The following is a 22,161-nucleotide window of genomic DNA, read 5'->3' as shown; positions in this document are numbered from 1 at the left end:
TAGACTGAAGGAAGATAAAGTAAACAGCTGCAGGCCGCCGTACAGTTGCCAATAACGATCAAATCTCATGCCTCATTGTAAGCTATAAAAGGACCTGGCATGACAAAATGTGAAACAATTCAAAAGAAAATACAAGATCTGATCTATGCCAAAAATAGTCAACAAAAAACAAACAACCACTGAGTATCATACTCCTGATTTGGGACAGTCACATATATAATGTGTCGGGAATAACCATGTTTATGAGCGCTTTTTATGTTATATCTCTATAAACAGTTATTGATAAGAAAATAGAGAGGTTAGAAATACTAAGTGTGCAATGGCCTCAGGAAAGATAGTTTCTACGGATGTTTCGCCGCGATATAGCCTGTTTGTGCTGAGGCGGCGGAAAGCAACCATCAATCTAATGATGTTCGTGACTAATAATTGTTTTACTGACTCAGCACTGTCAGAAATAATGATTATTGATGACTTTTCTAATGTGCTAATTTTTCGTAACAATTATTTTCATAGAAAATTCTTCAATAAGTTCATTAGATCATTATTAAATCAGTGCACAAAGTCTGAATCAAAAGGAAATGGTTCATATAAATTACTAGCAAAAGTATTCTATCTCTTCATAGCTCTGTGTTCAAGAAAATTACAGAAACAATCCTTTCCATAACTTCCGACATTCTTTTTGTGTGACTCAAATGATGTATGGAATGATAAACCTTTGTCGTTTATGGGACCACATGTCCAGAGAAAGTCTTGGAATTCTGATGACAGCATGTGTGTGCCACGATTTGGATCATCCGGGTTATAACAACACGTGAGTAGTATTAAATTAATTATTGTAGGTTGTCGATGGTTCTTGTAACTTTATGAACAGCTTATAAAAAGATCGAGAGAACCTGTTGTTATATAACAGCTTTTTTAACAGTCGGTAAATTTTAAAGTAGACAATTACAGCTTAGCTGGACATCATATAAGACATCTGTGTCGCCATCATCTTGACATTGATTCTGGTTTTATATGTCGATATTATATAATTTTGAAAATTTCAAAACATTAACATAATCGAAAATGTATTATCATTTTCTTGCAAAACCAACACTTTTTGAATACTTATTCCCAAGATATATTTCAACATTATTTTCCTTAATAACTGACTTATTCATAAATCGAAATATCTGAGATTTTTTCAGTGGAGATATGTATGTTCAATTAAGGGGAGATAATTAAATTGGCTTTTGTTGTAAATCATATAAATTGCACACTGTTTTAGAATATAGCAAGAAAGCAGGAATCGATACTATTTTGTTTTCTCCTGAAATAATTTGATAGAAACAATTTCCCCTAATTAATATTTTGATAGTTAATTTCCTAATTTCTACTGGTAAGATTTTGTTTTATTCTGTAATGGGTGATTTCCCACTATAATCAATATAACAATATTAAGTTTTAAACTTGCATTAGTAAGTAAGGACGTCAACCAATTTTATTTTTTAATTCCTTTTTCTCTCTCCATCTTTCAGAAAAATCTATCGCCGATTTCTTGTAGGGTCGATCCACATTAAGGAGCGTTTTACAATCAAAAGACTGTCATGAAATGAAAATGAATTATAAGTTTAGAGCTTGACATTTTATTTTTATAGATGTTAGCTTTTTCAGTCAAGAAATAAGTGAGCGTTTTTGAATAATATTTTCGAAAGAAACACCAAAGATTTGCCTTAGATTTTGTCATTTGTTTTAAAGAAATGTATGTTCATCGTTCGTAAATATTATGTACGTTTGCATTGAAAAAACTTATGTTAACTGTTGAAGACTTTAAAATGTTAATAAATACTACTATGTGTATATTTTTCTTTATCATCTTCATTGAGCAAAGGAATTTCTTAAACTTTAATTGCAGATATCAGATAAATGCACGAACAGAGCTTGCCATTCGATATAACGATATTTCACCACTAGAAAATCATCACTGTGCTATAGCGTTCAAGATTCTATCTAATCCTGAATGTAATATTTTTTCGAACGTTGATAAGGACACATTTAAACGAATCCGCTCTGTAAGTATTGTTCTGTTATTTACAAAGTAATATAAATGATAAGGTAAAAATAAAGCCGAATTATAGAAAAAATGGAAAAATGTCACATCAGTTGATTCAAACATTTTGTGTGTTTAACATGATAATTCACTTGTTACTGGGCTACATCGACTTCAAAAGTAACATCTAATGCCTGATATATAGCTGATAGGTCTTACTTGTATATAAAATATTCTGATTTATGAAAAAATCAATTATCGCATATCTCAATATGACACTGTTGCAGGATTTCTTAATTGAAGTGTTGGATTATGCAATAACCCGATTGTGTTAAAACTCATCCTTGTCTGTAGATAGCATATCAATGTTTTAGTTGAAAGAGAAACGTATTTTCAGAAAGTGTATGGTGTGAATGTATAAAAACATAAGGAGATGGTATGTTTGCTAATGAGACAATTATACACCAGAGTTCAAATGACGAAGATAAAACAAATTATCGTTCACCGTACGGCCGTTAACAATGAGAAAAACCAATACCGTATAGTCAGCTATAAAAGGCCCCGACAATTAAAATGTGAAATAAACTAGAAAACTAACGGCCTAATTTATACAATACATTTTAAGAAAAACAAATATGACAGACATGAAACAACGACAACCACTGAATTACATGCTCTTGACTTGGGACGAGCACATTAATCATTTGGATCAGTATATAAAGCAGACCTTCTAATTTTGGAACTATACTTAATTTCAAGCTCACTGGGATGTATGAGATGAAAGCACTATATTGATTATTTATTGATAGAACATCATCAATATATCTGGAAATGAAATAAAAAAACTTTGCAAGATGTTTTTTGGTCTATTAAAAGATTCTGTATGAAGTCTGCTTTATATGAGTACAAAAACAAATCGTGCAGTAGTGGTGCACAATCAGTAACATTGAAATATATACCGACTGTCTCCTTAAAAACAATTCCACTGAACTCAACAAATGTTGTCGATCAACTCAACTCAACAAATATGTGGTGTAGTAACACGAACCCTTAAATAGAGAGGATGAATTCGTGTACTGCAGAAGGGGACAATAACTATTATGTCTTTAAAAGTGTAATTGATTTCTTTATATTTCTTAAATCGGATATTTATTTTGATACTTTGCCTCAAACTTTTCATCACACTTTGTTTTAAAAGGATAAAACATACATGATTGGATATGATATCCATCTTTACAAATCACTTAATAATTCGAAACAAGACCAATCAATTCATATGGTTATTTTGTGATATCTATGACCATATGAAGAATTTTATATCAGATTTCAGAATTTTTTGTCAAAAATTATTTATACATATATTTCCATGAGGACTGTAGATTAGGAAAATGGTAATGACCCTTGTAGCCAATAGGAATGTATATAGCTGTATGGCCCAATTATTGATAATCTTTAACAATGCGCAGGTAGTTGAGAGCCTATTTCAGGAATGTAATCTAAAAATAATTTAGATTGATGTTTAATAACAGCAGACATCAATACTTCCTCACTTGTGATTTAAAGTTTGAGTAAGTATATAGAAATCTGTTTATTATTTGAGACAGTATTTGGACCATTACATGTCTTTTTGGTATTTGTGTCGTTGAGGACTGCCACATCAACGTATACATTTTATGTACTTGTTTACATATTAAAAGTATTATTAAAGCTATGTATAGTTATAATTGTATATGAATTATAGATGTTAACATATTAATATGTTTGATAAATGTTAATTGAAGATATAAAATTGGCTAAAATTTTCGTAATTATCCGTTTCTGAACTAAAACTTATAAAATTAAACATTTATTATAATCACAGCAATAATTGTTTTCATGACTGGAGTGTAAAATAATAAAATATCAATTACTTATAATTAAGGATGAGAATGACTGTTGTAATGTGAATGAATTTTCACTTCACCATGAACCTATTTTAAGCTCACCTGGTCTACAGTTTTGAGCTATTGTCATCTCTTGGCGTTCGTCTGTTGTCCGTCTTTTTTTAAAACCTGTTCAATAAAAAATGCTAAGCCAATTGCAATCAAGCTTGGCCACATTTATCCTAAAAGGTTCTAGTATAAAACTTTGTCCGATGAACCCGCTGGACTACCATCATGACCACCAAGGCTAGCAATATACATTTAACAGATGTGGTAAAATGCAAATACCCATCTAGTATATTGAAAAATTTTATAAATAAAGGAAATGTGACCTCGGCAAAAATGTTTTGAATATCTAGATCTACTAACTGCCCATGTTGACCAAAACTGTCAAAAGACTCTTTATAGAAAAACAATGATCAAAGATACCAGGATTATAATTGTGTATGTGTTTCGTCTACAAAAGACTCATCAGTGACGCTCGAATGGGAAAATTAAAGGGCCAAATAAAATACGATGTTGATGAGCAAAATGAAGACCCAAAATCCCGAAAGGTTTTACTAAATAAAACTGGTGTCTATTCCTACGGTAGAAAATCCTAAATATTTCTAACAATTGTAAACTGTTAATTTATAAATATGATAATATCAATGATAATTCATGTCAACATCGAAGTGCATACTTCTGGGCTTGTGTTTCCCTCGGGTAGAAAACCTCCCTCAGTAGTGGCATCGACCAAGTGGTTGTAAAAACAAATCATCAAAGATACCAGGATTATAAAAGTCATTGCCCTTGAATGACGAATTTTTGTTTTCTTCAAATTTTTCCTCTTTTTTTTGAGGGGGGGGCTTTTATTTAAAAAGTTGAATAAATAGAGAGAAACTTTGAATTAAACAAGAAAAGATCTACAAATCATTTAACATAGCCGACATGGTCAGTCGACTCTTGATAGAGAATAACGATTTTAACATATTTTTTTTTGTACAAAACTATTTTAGATAGAGAAACTGTTAAAAGTAAAAATGGTCATAAATAAGATCTACAAATAAGTCAACATGGCCAAAAATTTAAATCGACTCTAAATAGGAGTAAGTGTCCTTCGATGGTTAGTTACACTGACTGTTTGCATTTTATGTGGAAACTAAGGTAAATAAAGTAAAAATGTTAACATGTTGGTCCGCAAAAGTAGATTTACAAATCAGGTTTATGTCTGCAAATAAGCCTATAGAAAATATGTACTTCATCTGAACATTCATAGTCGTTTATCTACACCGGTGAAATCAAAGAAATATTTAATCCCAGGAATGATAATGAAAAAGTAAAATAACAAAAATACCGAACTAAGGAAATTTCAAATCGGAAAGTCCTTTATCAAATGGAAAAATCAAAAGCTCAAACACATCAAACGAATGGAAAACAACTATTCATATTCATATTCCTGACTTGATACAGTCATTTCCTTATGTAGAAAATGGTGGATTACACCTGGTTTTATAGCTAGTTAAACCTCTAACTTGTATATTGGAATAAGGAAATGTGGTATGATTACTATTGAGACAAATATCCACCAGAGACGCAAGTGCGAGGGTGTACAGATACATGTTAATGCATGGGATATAATCTTGAAAACTTTCATAGATAGAGAAAAACTAAAAAATTGCAATATTTATCAGGAAGAAAAGATCTACATACAAGAGAAAACGGTCGAAATCGTCCGTTGAATCCTCATAGAAATAATTGCTCTTAAACAATGATGTTAACCAATGTTTTGCGTTGTCAAGAAATAATAGAAAAATGAGAGAAACTGTTACAGTAAAAATGATCTGCATAAATAAAATCTACATTTAAATCAAACAATCGAAATCATTAGTCTACTGATAGGAGTTATTGCCTTTAAATGATAATGTTTACATTTTTAACGTTAAGGCTATCATTTTGTAAAGTATAATAGATAAAAAAAAAATTAAAAAAAACGACAAATAAGTGAAAATGGCCGAAATTGACAGTCCATCCTGTATAAGATTTATTGCCATTCAGTGACGATGTTAACAATTTTTGGCGTATTTGTGAAAAACTAAAGCAGAAAGAAGGAAGCTGTAAACGTTGAAAATGATCAGTAACATTAGATCTATACATCAGTCAATATTGCATAAGTTCTGAGGTCAGATCGAAGGGTAAGTTAAAGGAGAGACAAGAAGATAGTGAGAACACCCATATGTGCAATTTGGTTATAATATTAAAAACAGATAGAGAGAGAAACTTGAATTGCCAAAACAAGCATCAATATTGATTTAAAAAAAAATATTAAGATCTATAAATATAGGTTAATTTGATTACAACAGCTGTTTGCGCCGTTCTACTTTAAAACTATTACCGACAGACAAAAACCAATTCAAGTAAACATTATTAGTAAGACAAGATTTTTCTGGCTCAAATTTCCATTTAAGACAAATATTCTTGTTGCATTTTGTCAGTCTTATGCAAAAATGTCTGGTGAGCAATACATGCTCCATTGAGCCTATTGTTATCAATTTGCAACATTTTCAGGAAATTCAGCGTCTATTAAGTGACGTTGTTTGAAACTTTATATTGATGTTTCAAATTGTATAAAACTGCAAAGTTATTTGTCAAAATGTTAAAAATATGTATTATTTATATTGATTGTAGAGAATGGCCAATAATTTTCGTAAAAAATATTTTCTGGCCTGCAAATGATAAAACTTACTATTTATTTCATAAATTACAATAACTGTTATTATATAGGGAATGACTATGTTGGTATTAGCTACTGACATGGCGCGGCACGGTGAAATTATGGATGGGTTTAAGGAAAAATTAGAACTTGGATTCGACTACAGCAAGAAAGATCATATGGACTCGGTAATTCTTTTGCATATTGGTGCATATGGTACCTTGTGGATAGTTTTCACGTGTTAGAGCTATCATAAACAATAGTTTCATCTGTTGCCAATGAAGATATAAAATAAAAACAGATGAAAAAGTGTATATCAACTAAAGAATAATATCTTAGCAGAAGATGCTGTATAAGCTAAAAAGGTTGATTCATTAATTTGTAAACTTTTGGTTTCTAATTTTCTTTATGTTGCTTATGAAAACATTTCTTTTTTTAATACTCGGGAATATAGCTAGAAAGATGAAACTGTTGTGAAATTTTTGATAAGCTCTCATCCTCTGTTCATTGTTCATCATAAGTCATTATCATTATAATCCTCTTTGTATGTTACATGTATATCTTGTCTTCAGGAAATAACTAATCTGATTCTGGCCACAGACATGGCACGACATAAAGACATATTAGAAGCCTTTAAAAGTAAACTCGAAAAATTCGATTTCACCAATACAGAACATAGTCTGGCGGTAACTCTTTCTAAAAACTGAATAGTCACCATGTAGTGCTTTAATGAACACTCATTTTTATTTATTACTTAAGTTTTCTTATTTGCTTCTACACACAATTTGTTTTAAAGAAACAATGTTTTCATGTCATTCCCTTCGTTATAATTTATTTTCAAATATATGTCAACTTGTACCTTTATGATTTTTATTATATATATTGTTTGATTGACCTTTTGAAGTTGTTTTTTTTTAATTTAGCGTTAAATCCTAGAATCATTTATGAATTTATCTGAAGAGAATGACATATGTTTTAAGGTAACCGGATCATATTCAAATGGCTGTCAAATATCAATTATATTTAAACACAGGAATAAAACAAAAAGCCATAAGCAAAAATGGTAATTTTCCTGAAAAAATGTCAACTTCACTTAGAAATCTGTTTCAAAAGTTTAATGAATAATGTTTGTCAATATTATGACATTTTTTGCAACGAATATTCAGGTCTTTACATATAATCACTTGATTAATTATGAACCGGTTACCTTAGTATATAAATTTATTCTTTGGGGAATTTGCATATAGAGTAGCTGCTTATTATTATATTTTTATTATAATAAAGATACACAAAATAAACTTGACTACTTAGAAATATAATATAAAATAATTGCAATGTTTTATTTAATGAAAGAGTAAACATTTTGTTATTTCCTTTTGTATGCGCATGACCTTATATGTGAGCATGACTGTTTCTACTCTTATTACTATTTGATCTTTGATAATATTGCTTAATCTGACTAGTTCAATTGTTAATTTCAATTGTAAACTTTTTAAATAATGCATAAACCAGCTATGCTTCTTTCTAGCTTGAATATTTCAATCAGGTAAAGCCCTTATATAATTATTTGAAATGAAATTCACTAAATAGAAAATTAAATTTTGCTGAATTACTAAATCATTACAGCTGAAGATGGTTTTGATTAAAGCTTGTGATATTTCGAACGAAGTCAGACCAATGGAGGTATCAGAACCTTGGGTAGATTGTTTGTTAGAAGAATATTTCAATCAGGTAAACAACTATCATTATCTGAAAATTTTCAGATACATTTCACTAGCTAAAATACCATGCAAATATTTAATTATTCAAAGTGAAATAACTGTTCACTCGTTCATACTGACAAACGTAAGCGGATAGCTTTGATATTTATGATCAGAAAGCAGTCCTTAAGTCGGATATCCAACCAGGTGTTCGCTTGGTATTAATATAACTACATGGCAAAGTTACAATTAACAGAACTTGAGACATTCGCCAATATATGGTGAAAATTACGAATACTCGTAACAAAATTAAAATTTCAATATGTATAGTCAAAAGTTTTTAAAAAGGTCGCGTTTAGTCTCAAATTACAATTTGCATATACATTATGAAACGTATACTTCACGTTTCTTCCATGCATATTGCCAAGTTTTGGTATAATGATCTCAATCATTGTGGAATTATCAAGTATAACCCGCAATATTTACTAACTGTGTGTGTGTGTGTGTGTGTGTGTGTGTGTGTGTGTGTGTGTATGTACATAAATGCTACATTACCTTATTTATTTTTAGTCTGACAGAGAGAAAAGTGAGGGACTACCAGTAGCACCATTTATGGATAGAGACAAAGTAACAAAGCCAACCGCCCAGATTGGATTTATCAAATTTGTATTGATTCCTATGTTTGAAACGTTATCAAAGGTACTAGTAATATCAAAATAACATATACACTAAATTCCCTGTTAACAAAGACTGTTATAGTCATCAAATCGTATCAATTGTCCTACACATAAAGCTAATTTCAGACTGTTACAGTGATAATCACCAATGATTATTGGTTTAACGTCCCATTAGTAGTCCGTACAAACCTAGGCAATGGTTTTAATATGAATTTCAGTATATATTTGTTAATAACTGTTCTTTCAAAATTGTTATTCAAAACTAAAAGAAACAGTTTCCATACGTGCACTAACTATTTATTTAACATTTTTTTTAAATATCAAGGCACTAAGTAAAATCAATAGCAACAACAGAGTTGGTGGCATTCTATAACGCGGACTTAAGAAGGCATTACCATAGGTTACATTAATTTGGATACAAGATTTGTTTTAAATGTAATTCTTTCAGAATTTTTTTTAAACGTGATAAATATTAATTATTGTAAATTTTATTAATTAACCTCTTTTAATGAACCAATGTTCAATTCTTACACTTTAATGTTTATTTGTTAAAGTTACAGAGGCTTCTAATTGATTCCTAAAATTGTATGAATTGCTTGAACATATGTCAAAGAACTGTAGGACTAAGCTTTGATGAATAAATCGTCATCCATAAATTCCAATTTCTAATGGCTCTTGATTGTGCACCACTTTAAGACTTTCAGACTTTTTCTTGACTGATTTGGAGAAGAATCATCTATACAAGAAATTAATCTTACAAAAACCTTTTAATTTCACTTTCAGGCATATTGGTGATGTCATTTCATTCAATATCCTTTAAAAATATTTTATGATAAAAACTAGGATCTTTGAAAAACGAAGTGATTAAGGTTTTTTCAACTTCCTTTTTAATTGTAACATACTATCTGCTCATGCTCATAGCAACTTAGTTAATAATATATGCTATAACATTTCACCTCATCATGACAATTTCACTAAAAGCTAAACTCTCTACTAAAATATAATAACAGTAAGAAACAATTGAAACTATTACGTCACAATATCTATATTTGCCATTGTGAATTGGTTGACCGTTTCAGTGCTCTAGTTTCAAAATGTACTAAAGATATTTCACTCTGTCATAGATTTCACAAGTAAACTGCCGTTCTATCATCTGACAGTATTACCAGTTGTGTAAAAGAAAACTGACTTCGAAACTCCCTACATGATTAGACTGGATTAATTTGTACGATGGGTAATTCATAAAGGAAATGCTTTAAGTGTTTCACTGTTGACGCATCTGATCTGACTCAATCATATTCAAAGACTGAAAATGTATAAAATCGAATGTCATACTTCTAATGCGTCCTTTACAGTTACCTCTTTTCAATCAATATATATAGCTCATAACATTTGAAGTTCTTGGAGAACTTTATTATTTTTGTAATTTCATTTGTCAGAGAATGGCTATTATAATGCATCCTCCTTTATGGTCAGTTATGTCACAATAATTGTAGTTCTAGAGTTCCAAAAAATAGTTCTACACGTTTTAGTTCCGTAACTGTAAATGATTAATTTTTGTACAAAGAGATTATTTTGATCTCACCGAATGTGTATAATATTTGAAAGACGCTACAATTTAAACTTCGCATATACCTAGCATTTATTTATACTCAAACAACACACGGTTTAGCAATACTTTCAATGTGGTCTGCCAACTACGTTAATATAAGGACCGAAGAGCATCTTCTTCTTTGCAATTTTAATTGATCACGTGAAACAAAAAATATAAAACAAAATGTTTTTCTTGTATATAAACAGGATGTATAAAGAAAATTGAATGTTCTTAACTCCAATGTAATTTAATGGTAGAAAGTCTTACACTACTTGTAAGAATATAGAAACACTTATGCATCACCGAACGTACAAAATGGCATAAAACTGTCATATCCACCACTTAGTGCAGACAATTTTCACAAAAAAGCTTATATACATCAATAAAAACAGAATTCTGACTACAATTTAAGATGCTATTTTTACTAACATCGGTACCGTACCACCGTAAATAATAAAATGTGCTTTTAAATGCAGAAAAACGACTAAATAAATGAATTAAGGCGACCGAAGTTTACCGGTATTCAAATCTCAAGGTAACAATCAACGTAACAAACATAAATTATGGGAACTGCATGAGCTATAAAAGATCGAGACCGGATGCCTCGACAGGGTAAGCATTTCATTTTATGTATGCATTATTTGCCATGCGTATTCACACTCATTTAAAATGTCACAACCGAAAATAAGACACAATCGCCAAAATTACAGATCAGACGACTATACTGGTAAATAAAGATCTAAGACCGCGAAAATAATATCGGTATTTAGTTGAGACACCAACACTTTATCAGTCAGCCAATTCGTCATGTGACTGTATGTAGGGTCGATTTCGGTTGTTCTTCTTAATAGCTCTGATGGAGAAGTGTTGGAGCAAACACTCCGTATAGTGTGAACTTGCTACATAAGTTCGTCCTTATTAATTTACAATTTTTTTTTCAGTTATTTCCAGTTTTAGATGAAACTATGGTAGAACCATTGCGAACAGCTCGTGATCGATATGAAAGCATGAAAGAACAGGTAAAACAGCTGACAAAATCAAAATCAAGTGTATCTTCTAAAACTGGATGATTTATCATTATTATTTTGTTTTTTTCTTTTGGTAAAAATATTCTACGACAAAATGTTCAATTTTACATAGTGTGTTTGTGCTTTTTTCTTTTATTGTTTGCAATTCATAACTATCATTTCATGCGCATTACTTTTATCTAAGGTGCAATATTTTTTGAAAAGCTTGTGTTACTTTCCTGTTTTATGTATTATTTAGTTTTATTCTTGTATGTTAGTGTAGTGATTGTAAATGTTCACATAGAACATACGAACCCCCATTTATAAAATGGTTGATACTTAATGGCGAAATGTTACTGGTTTGGTGGTCTTTATTAAAAGCGATATATCTATGGAAATTTGAATGACCGAACACTACAAAAGTCAAAAAGTCTGAAAAGACCAGTTTTTGTCTGAATTTGCATGAATTTTTACTCGACATTCTTAATTTGTCTGAATAATTTTTAAAAATTCTTGACATAGTATGAATTTGTCTAATAAGGTTCTTGATTTTTCTTGACAAGTGTCTTGACAGTATGAACATTGTCTTAAAATTTCTCGACACTTCCTGTATCATCTGATAAGAGTCTGGATTAGTCTCGACCAATTCTTGACTGTCTTAAATTTGTCTCGATCTGTCTTGACATATTCTTGACATTCTTAATAATGTCTGAAATTTGTCTCGACATATTCTTGACATTCTAAATAATGTCTGAATATGTCTCGACACATTCTTGACAGTCTTAAATATGTCTTGACACTATCTCAACAGTATAAATTTCGCCTGAAATGTGAACAGACTTATTCTGCACTGTTTATGACATTCTATTGCTGTTATATACCCCTTTTTATTATGGCTAAACTAAACTTTGAAGAATCAAGGATTAATTTGGTATAGTAAGATACCCTTTTGGTGCAACTAAGTTGGAATACCCTGAATAATCCCCCATGTAGTTTAATTTTGATTTATTTTTATTAAACATTTAAGTAATTGTTTTCACTTGGAATATAAATCTAAGGTATTGACAAACAGCATTTAGATTTTTGCCGTTCGCAAAACTGCCAGTCAAATTTGCTTTACTAAAATAGGTGTCTTGTATCTCTTTTGGACCCCACAATTCATCTTTTGGGTTTGTGTGGCTAAAAAAAGAGGGGGGGGGGGGGTCTTTCGTTTAGGTCAAAGAATGTGTTCCCATCTTGATTCAAAAACCTTATTCATTTTTTAGAACAACCCAAAAACATTTTTTATTCAAATTTGAGTGTTGAATTTTATAACTTTTTATCAAAAATAAATATTTGTGATAACCCCTTCCTGAAAAGAAAAAAATGTTTAGATCTATATTATGCATGTCTGTTTGAGAACCATTTCATAAGACCGATGATTTCTATAGAAATCATTGATGTGACCCATTATAAATACATTTTTTTTTTATTATTCCTGGAGTAGATAATAATTTTCTTTTAATCTTTGGGAATTATTCAATTTGTTTTTATGTTAAAATAATTACCTTCATAATTTTGATGAAGAAAATCCATTTCAATTCAATTTTTTTTCATCAAAATGATGATTTTCATTTTCATCTATCAACAAACTTTTTAAATTGTAGTGGCATGGTCGGTCAACTGATAAGTTGTATGGCTGATTACAGGTAAAGCAATAACTTCTATTTGACAGTTGTGTGTACTCTGGGGTGTGGAATACCTTAATTTTATGGGGAACATCCTGTCCATGTGTAATACTTAATATATTCCAACAGATGACATTACACAATTTTTTCTTCTGTTAAATGAATGATTTGTATATCATCATAATTTGCTATTTATATAAAAACCACATTTTGGTATAATAATTATTTACTATATCAACATTGAATATTATGAATGTAGAATGAAATATGTCTACAGTATGATTGGTTTGAATCATTTAATTTATAAGATTTAGGAATCAAAATTTGTAATTATTTAAAAACCCACATTGAAATTATTTTATATCAACACACCCACATTTGAATTATTTTATACTTTAGATTTCATAGCCATATTTGCATTTGTAAAAATATGTATATACCCAAATTTTCAATTATTTTACATGCCCAACTTTTATTTTTGTTGTAAAGAAGTGTAACTTGAAACAACAGTATATCATATAAAGAGAAATAAAGATTAAAGTTATATCATGAATATTGGTCATGATTTGTAAAACTCAGAACTGTCAAGTAAATTTAAGACACAATTCAAAATGTTCAGAATATGTCAAGCCATACTGAGAAAAAATAAGAATGTCGAGAATATGTCGAGAAATTTCAAGACAGTATTCAAATATCAAGAATTTGTCAAGAAATTTTAAGACCATATTCAGAATGTCGAGAATATGTCGAGTAAATTTCATACAAATTTAATATAAATGAGAATTTGTCAAGAAAAATTAAGACACAAGTCATACTTTTGGAGAATGTCGAGTAAAAGTTCAGGCAAATTAAGACAAAAACTGGTCTTTTCAGACTTTTAGACTTTTGTAGTGGAAGCTAAATCAATAATATCTTTTTTTCCAATGTGTTATAAAACAAAATTGCATTGTTTGATCGTCCGTTCGAACATAATGTTTAAGCATTAGAATAAAACAAAAGATATGTATTGATCTATACAATTTTGGTACATGTACTTTCACGTTCACATTTTCACTTTGTAATGTATTAGAATCATAGTAATAGTGGTATACGAAAAATTTCCAAATTATAAATTATTGAATTTTACACTTATATATAAAAGCTATCAAGTGAAAGGCTGTTGAATGTTGCAATTTATGGTGATATGAATTTTTATTTTGTAAAAACTATAATGTTTTTAATGAAGAGTAATGTAAAATGTTTATTTTTTTTATTTACTTACACTTTTCATTTTGCACGTGTTGTTTTTTTGACTTTATTATTTAGGAAAAAAAAGAATAAACATTAATTTGAATGCAGATTTCCAATCATGGCAGATTATAAATTCTTCTGATTTTTATGCAAAAAGGTTTTGTTAAAACTAAACGACAAAAACACTAGAAGATATCGAAGGTACAATAAAAAAAATATCGTAATCGAGAAAAAGCCCGTTACCATGACAAAAACCACAAAATCATCGAAAGACAAACAGAAGTCAACAAAACACTATTTAGAAAACTTAAGACTGAGCAACACAAACCCCACCAATAGCCGGGGTGGTCTCAGGTGTTCCGGAAGATTCTGCTCACATGTGACACCCGACGTGTTGCTGTTGATAAGTACATAGTTTGTTATAATTCTCATTTGATGATGTCACAATGTAGAAAAAAGGATGGGTTTGTGACAAAGACAGTTGGAACAAAGAGTGATAGTTATTTGTGTCGATGTATTGCTGTCTCTTTGACATTTACCCCAATTTTCCTTTTATTTATACCATTGAAACTGTCATGATTGGGATTGCTGTAATCAAAATGATATAATTATTTTTTTAACAACTCCGAGTTAATAAAGTGTTACTTTTGTATAATTTAGTATAATTTACAAAACAATCAAAAATAAAATTTCAGGTTGCTCAAGATGAAAAGGAAAAGAAATGAACATTCAATACACAATAGACATTCGTTGAAGGTACAATTCAATTGACATTATGGTTGAAGCTCATCAAAGACTGGTGATAAATGTGTCATAGGTTATGCACGATTTCTGATTTTGTGAAAACTTTTTTGTAATAAAGTTCCTTTTTAATCTTACAATTATGATAAATGGAACCAATATTGTAATATCACTTTACCACATAACAGAGTCGTTTGAAGAAAGCAACATATGGTATATCTATGTTATACTAAACGTATGTATCGGAGTTATCAGATGAATTTATTAGGTATTTGGAATTTACTGAAACTTTCGATGGGAAATGTTTACATGAATTATCTCCCTTTGACCAGAAATACTTCTAACCTAAAAATCACTTAAATTTTGAACGTGCATTGCAAATTAATCTTGTGTCTTATTAGCATGATACTTAACTAAAGCATCACTTATGTCGCTTCTTTAAACCTCTTTTTTGGAGTTTATTACAATATATTAACGTATAGAATATTATGTTCCAAGATTAAATTTATTATAAAGGTGCACAGTTCTATTTTTTTTTAACAATTTCGATGGATTATTGTTATGCAGAATTGAAAATAAAACTTTGGTATCACGATCTTTTAATTTTAAAGATAAGCATATAAAATGTGATAATTTTACAGTGCATTTAAATAAGTATGTTCATGCGGAAAGTAATTATTATCAATTTTTAAAAAGTGACCATTCAAGACATTTCACATGAAAAATGATTTGGAAGATAATATGCAATTCTTAGAATATATCACGAAACCCTATAATGATACGTAGTTGTAATATATTGACAAGTTGAAGGAGAAAAATAACGACGATTTTTTCAATATTTATTTAAAACAGGACATAACATGTATATAAATTTGTAATTAATTACAACTCTCAGGGTTCTGAAAGTGAAGTTTATTACATGACTATGTATTTAAGTGTTTAGTGTAACACGCAATCTGCCAAAATATCATATATGTTCTATTTGATACATGTTATCAAGTCCGTTAATGATTTTAGGAGGTAAATTAAGAATTATATCTTTGATTAATAATTTGTTTATAATTCTTAAGTTGATAATTACATTCATGAAGGAACGCTCCTGTATATAGGACGAAATTTTATGTAACATTTTCAAGGAGTTCTTCACTTTAAATTTTTTTTAACACATAATTATATGCGAATGTATGTACCATAAACAAATTCTTTGTCGGAATGCTTGACTGTGATTTATTTTACGTTAACTCATTTGAATGAATCAAAAACGAAATAATATAACAACGTATATAACTTACATACTGAAAGTAAAACAAAACACAAACGGGATACTTTGTCTGCCACCAGGTTATAATGCTTGAATTTTCTTACTTCTACCAGTTATACAAATGTCTAAATAAAGTAGTAATGTATCACTGTACGAATACACTCCAATTCATTCATGATGTGTAGCGATGATAAACGGGGGGAAAATTAATGTAACTTTAGGACAATACCGAATGATTTCAAATAGAATACAAATCAAATTGCTGTTTCTTTCAACTTATATCATCCTGAAAAGATTATGACGGAAAACAAATAGAGGTAGTGACCTACACGTAACTTGGCAACGTAGGTAGAGGTAGTGACCATGGTCCTACACGTAACTTGGCAACGTAGGTAGAGGTAGTGACCATGGTCCTACACGTAACTTGGCAACGTAGGTAGAGGTAGTGACCATGGTCCTACACGTAACTTGGCAACGTAGGTAGATGTAGTGACCATGGTCCTACACGTAACTTGGCAACGTAGGTAACAGTCTTTCTAATAGTGACGGTTCTGAGTATATATGTTGAACATTGACATTGTTACTTCCAGTGGCATTGGTAACGATGAACTTTTCTTTTGTAACTGTCGAAATTTAATTGATTATAAGAATGTTCCGTATGATGTTTGTACAATATCAAACGGTATGGGTTGCGAGGATACTTGTCGTTTTCCAATGTTACTGTTTATGACCAAGTATATTACTCTATTTTGTACATAATTTATTTCATCTATTCCATAGTCATACTTATATATTTTTGTCATGTTTGTTTAAGGGTTATATAAAATTGCTAAAGAAATGGCAATTTATGTCGTTCAATTTTCATAATCCGTCCTTTTCGTTATGATTCCCAAACATTTTATCGTTCAAAAAAATTCAATTGTATTAGTTGTTATATGTTTGTAAATTTTATATGAAATAAAGATTTTCAATAGATTTATATAGTGTTATTGTTTTGAATTAAGTTGAAGTATTCGAGTTTTAAATACGGTTTAAAACGGCAAAAGGAAATATCTTATTGGGTAGCTAAAAATCTAAAACGAACAAATCTTCTTGGGTAAGAATCTAATTGCCATTTTAAAGAAAAAGCATTATCCTTTATCCTTCATGTTTCACTATATAAACGATGTTTTTAAACTGTACAGGTAAACAAAAGTTGACTACGTTTATCTCATCTATACCATTGCATTTGAAATTAGTTACGTCAGACACTGTTTGGTCTGATTCGTACACATAGTGCTCCTTACATTAAAACTGCTTCAACAGAGTTTTTGAGAAGAATGACTAAAATCGACATTACATAATTTTTACGACCACCATCACAAATTAATTGACCGATGTGATGTGTCATTGTCGCAACTCACTACTGACATTTTTTGCAGTCTTAGATCTTTAGATGACAGCATGGTCGTCTAATCTGTAATTTTATCGATTGTAATATTTTAACTGATTGTGGATTCGCATGGGGGGGTGATGCATGCATAGTAGGAAAACTTTATCCTGTCAACGCACCCGGTCTAGCTCTTTTTTCGATATCTGTAGTTTTTGTTTGTTAGCTTGGTTTGTCCCTTCTTACTCGATTTACAAGATTTGAACATCAGTACTAATGTTGCTTTAATTCATACCCTTACTTTCACAAAGAAATCGACAGTGAAACTCGATTGAGAACTAACCAAAAGCGATGAACTCGATTTTCCCATTGTTAACATTCCATTTTTATGTAAAATGTATTCCAGCATCACCTTTATATATAGTAAATATCACTGAATTATTACGATATTCCAATTTTTGCGTTTTACAACAATATTTCCTAGATAGATAGTTGTTGGTTTTGTTGGAAGTAGAATTAAGGCGACAGTCGTTTACCGATGCTCAAATCTTGCAAGATGAAACAAATCAAGGTTACAAACAAAAGCAAAAAAACTGAAGGAATCGTATGGCCTCCAAAAGGAGCGAGATCGGGTGCGTCGACAGAGTAAGCGTCTCCTTTTGAGCATCAAACCAAGTCATGATATCGAAGGTTTTATTATTGATATCGTGACTTGGATTTTTTGGTTCAATTTGTTAATTACACAATCCCGTCCTTCTTTCTCACTAAGGACTTACAACGAATACAACTTTTCACTTGTTTTACTTGCCATGTGCGCTTCGTGGTCCGTCGTTTTTAACTTTATTCAAAAACCCTCTTGTCTGAAAGCCCTTGGTCATTTTTCACTTAGTCATAACAGAAGGATCTTAAGTGTATTTAGTATGAAATTTGTGTTAGCTGTTTTCTCTCAATCAACCAGCATGGTCGACATGACTAAATATATAACATACATGTTAATTTGCAATATTAATTTTAATTAATTGAAAACCATTATAGATAGAAAAATCTGACTGAAAAAAAAAACACGTATTGAGCGTTTCTGATGAAGGTGAATACAGAAAAACGCTAAAACTCAAAAATCTAACCGCCAAGGATGTATGAATACTTGTATACTCCGGGAGCTTTGTGCCCAAAAAGACCAATTTTGCATGAGAGACTTTGAAGTCTAGTTTCTAAATCATTTCTTAATTCATTCATGTAGAATAAAAGAAAGGTCTGTTATAAAACATATCAGTAACAAAGTAACAAAACGCTGACTAATAAGCGGAAGAAATCATGGGAGACTAGCACTACATACCAGGAAAAGTCTGAAATGGGCAGTATTTGTACTCAAATGCATTGATTCTTACTCGACCATTCTAAAAAAATCAATCTTCATTCTACTGAATATTTTTCGACCAGCCAATGGTTACGATCAGGCCCCTTACTGTTGTAACTTGCTGCATCCAATCAAAAGACGCCTGTAAGAGCAACGTGTGTAAGTGTAGTAAATGTAAATAAACAATTGCAATGTGCAGATTGTGCCACGAGTATTTACCCCCAAAAACATAGGACAATATTTAGTAACATTTTTAAAGATCTAAATTTACTTATTGAAATTCTTGGATATGTTCGGCGTGCAAACGATCGAATGCAACGTATATATGCGGTTTTTGCTTCAAGAAATTTGCAATACACTGGAAGCAGTCGTATTTCACACATCTAAACTAAAACTAGCACAAGTGCTTTCATTGGTCAAGAATAATGAAATCAGAGTTAGCGTTACTTCTGTCACCAGATGGCGTGGCGCTGTTTTCACAAATTACACTGCCAAAAGTGAAAAGGAGGGGTACGGATCGTAACCCTTGGCTAGCGAAGATGAATTCAGTGCTTTGTTACTGACATTACTTTAAACAGACCTTTTTTACATTATCCGTTAATGAATGAAAAAATACGAAAAGAATATGTCTGAGGACAAGAGTGCCCCCGCTCAAACTTTGCAACAAAAATGGGACGGACTGACCGACGAAGAGACGGAAAGACAGACAGTCAAGGGTAACCTTAATGCCCCCATCGCCTACGGCGAGGGCATAGTGTGATTAAGACAACAGAATTCCAACTCTCTCATGCAAAATTAGTCTGATCCTCAAGTATTCAAGTAGTTATACATCCGGGGCTTTTCGATTATTTGGTGTTGTCGGTTTTCTTGATTCAACTTCATCAGAAACGCTCAAACCCAAAACATTCAAATTCGATGACACAAATATTAACGAAATTGTGCGAATACTTGTAAACTAGACATGTAAATAAAATAAATGCATTGTGATTGTTTTGTACAACATTTTGATATGTTATACCTTATTAACATGTCGATTCTTTGAGGTTTATCGAAATACCACCGACGATCTGTCATCAGCACGAACTTCCCCAAAATGACAAAACTATATATTGTGTAAAAAATTCGTTCTGTTTCGTGTGCAAAGTTCATGTTAAGTACCATGCGTTCCGGCCAAGTGTCCTCGCCTTTAAATGAAAGAAATTCAAGAATTGTGTTACACCTACTTCCTTTGCATCAGGTTTTAACTATCTTGTATTATCTGAGTATCTAAGTATTACGCAGTGGATTGGGTTCTATCTGAAATATGCGAGTTTCAGGTGTGCAAAATGAAAATGAAAATGAACGAAGAGATATGTAGTTTGCATTTTAAGACAAATTTCAGAGCTCCTGATTTGTACAATGTTTTTGATTTCTATTTTAGTTATACTATAAGACCTAAACTAAGGTTGGGGTATCAAAGTTTTACAAACGCATTGTAAATAGAAAGTGTAGCACCATGTGCAAATTAATCTGATTTTTCTCTCGATGATAATTTCATTTTGAAATGTCAATATAATTTCTTTAAAGACACAACCATGTTGCACGTCATTGTTTAAGTTATCGTTCTTTCCATGTCTACATTACTTGAGTTTTATTTTTAATTTTATTTCAGTGTTTTATAAGGGGTTTTTCATTACGTTATAAGTTTATATTCCTATCTTTCTCTTCCGATGAAATGTTTTAATGACGTCTTTCCAACCATCGACTGACACATACACTTGTTGAGATGAAGTATCACTTATTTACAAGGCAAAAAAATACATATCATTACATATTTAATTGGTTAGAATTCATTTACTTTTACTATTCATCAAAATCAAGCTTTAAATTATCTCAGACAGAATTGATTTCGTCTTGTTTCGTTTGTTCAAATTAAGGCTCTTTTTATCTTATGTTTCCTTTCTTCGAATTTTATCACCATCGTAATTCATCACAAATAAGTATCTTTAATTTTCATATCTCCTAACTTTTTCTTAAGTTGGTAAAGATGATTAATCACCCCCTCTATTTATTAGATTTTAGTTTGGTTCAACGAAATTTATACGATATATTTGGTTACAGTTTGATTCAGAAGAAACACCGACATAGCTAGATAAAACAATTAATTATCTAATTACTACCACAATTTGATATTAATAAGTATTGTAATTTTCATTGTTATTAATAAATGTAATGTCAGTATTACAAATCTAATCTTGAATCAATCCAAATCCTATCTTATTTTTGGGAAATTTTTTTACAAATTCAAATGTGACGTCACTTTGTGTGTTTTTTTAGAATTTCAAATGTGACGTCACTTTGTGCGTTGAGGCTTTGGCTAACACGGCTGTGTATTTTTATGTGTTGGATTAAGTTGTTTTATGTAATGTATCCGTTTTTATTCTGTAGTTAGTCCCCACTTCGGTTTTATCATGTATATCTATTATATAGTCATTTTATAAAATTTACTGTTTGCAAAATTATAAATTATTCTAAATAATAAAGATGTTCTTGTCCCAGGCAGAAAACCCTGGCCGTGTTAGGCGCAACGTTTTGGAAGTGTTGGTCCTCGGTGCTCTTCAGCTTTGTACTTTTTTTTTCATCTGCGCGTCACTGGTTGGTCTTGTGTGGACGAGACGCACGTCTGGCGTATTGAATTTTAAGCCTAGTACCTTTTGTTAGCTATTATTCGTGTGTTTCTTTGTCCTATATGTTCTCCCATTTATTTGTATTGTGGTCCTGTCATGTGATGTTGTCGTTTTGGTGTTGTGTTTGACGTTGCCATAAAAGCGGGAGGTTTGGCATGCCACAAAACCAGGTTCAACCCACCATTTTTTTCTTAAAATGTTCTGTACCAAGTAAGGAAAATCGCTATTGTTATATTATAGTTCGTTTCT

The 22,161-nt window shown here is 30.8% G+C and overlaps 2 protein-coding genes across 3 annotated transcripts in view; one reads left to right on the top strand and one right to left on the bottom strand.

The window, feature by feature from the left end:
• LOC127700450 (high affinity cGMP-specific 3',5'-cyclic phosphodiesterase 9A-like) overlaps window positions 1-17,499 on the top strand; it is a 61,720-nt gene extending 44,221 nt beyond the window's left edge. The window contains exons 11-17 of the mRNA XM_052203923.1: window positions 624-811; window positions 1,895-2,051; window positions 6,715-6,831; window positions 8,270-8,374; window positions 8,914-9,042; window positions 11,556-11,633; window positions 15,214-17,499. Coding sequence (XP_052059883.1) covers window positions 624-811; window positions 1,895-2,051; window positions 6,715-6,831; window positions 8,270-8,374; window positions 8,914-9,042; window positions 11,556-11,633; window positions 15,214-15,243 — 804 coding nt within the window. The 3' untranslated portion in view covers window positions 15,244-17,499. The remainder of the gene's footprint in view (window positions 1-623; window positions 812-1,894; window positions 2,052-6,714; window positions 6,832-8,269; window positions 8,375-8,913; window positions 9,043-11,555; window positions 11,634-15,213) is intronic.
• Window positions 1-22,161, bottom strand: part of LOC127700449 (uncharacterized) — a 67,309-nt gene that overhangs the window by 20,964 nt on the left and 24,184 nt on the right. The window lies entirely within an intron of this gene.

The sequence above is a fragment of the Mytilus californianus genome, unplaced genomic scaffold (assembly GCF_021869535.1).
Source record: "Mytilus californianus isolate M0D057914Y unplaced genomic scaffold, xbMytCali1.0.p SCAF_5, whole genome shotgun sequence".
Taxonomy (NCBI): Eukaryota; Metazoa; Mollusca; class Bivalvia; order Mytilida; family Mytilidae; genus Mytilus; species Mytilus californianus.
This window is presented reverse-complemented; position numbering and strand designations above follow the sequence as displayed.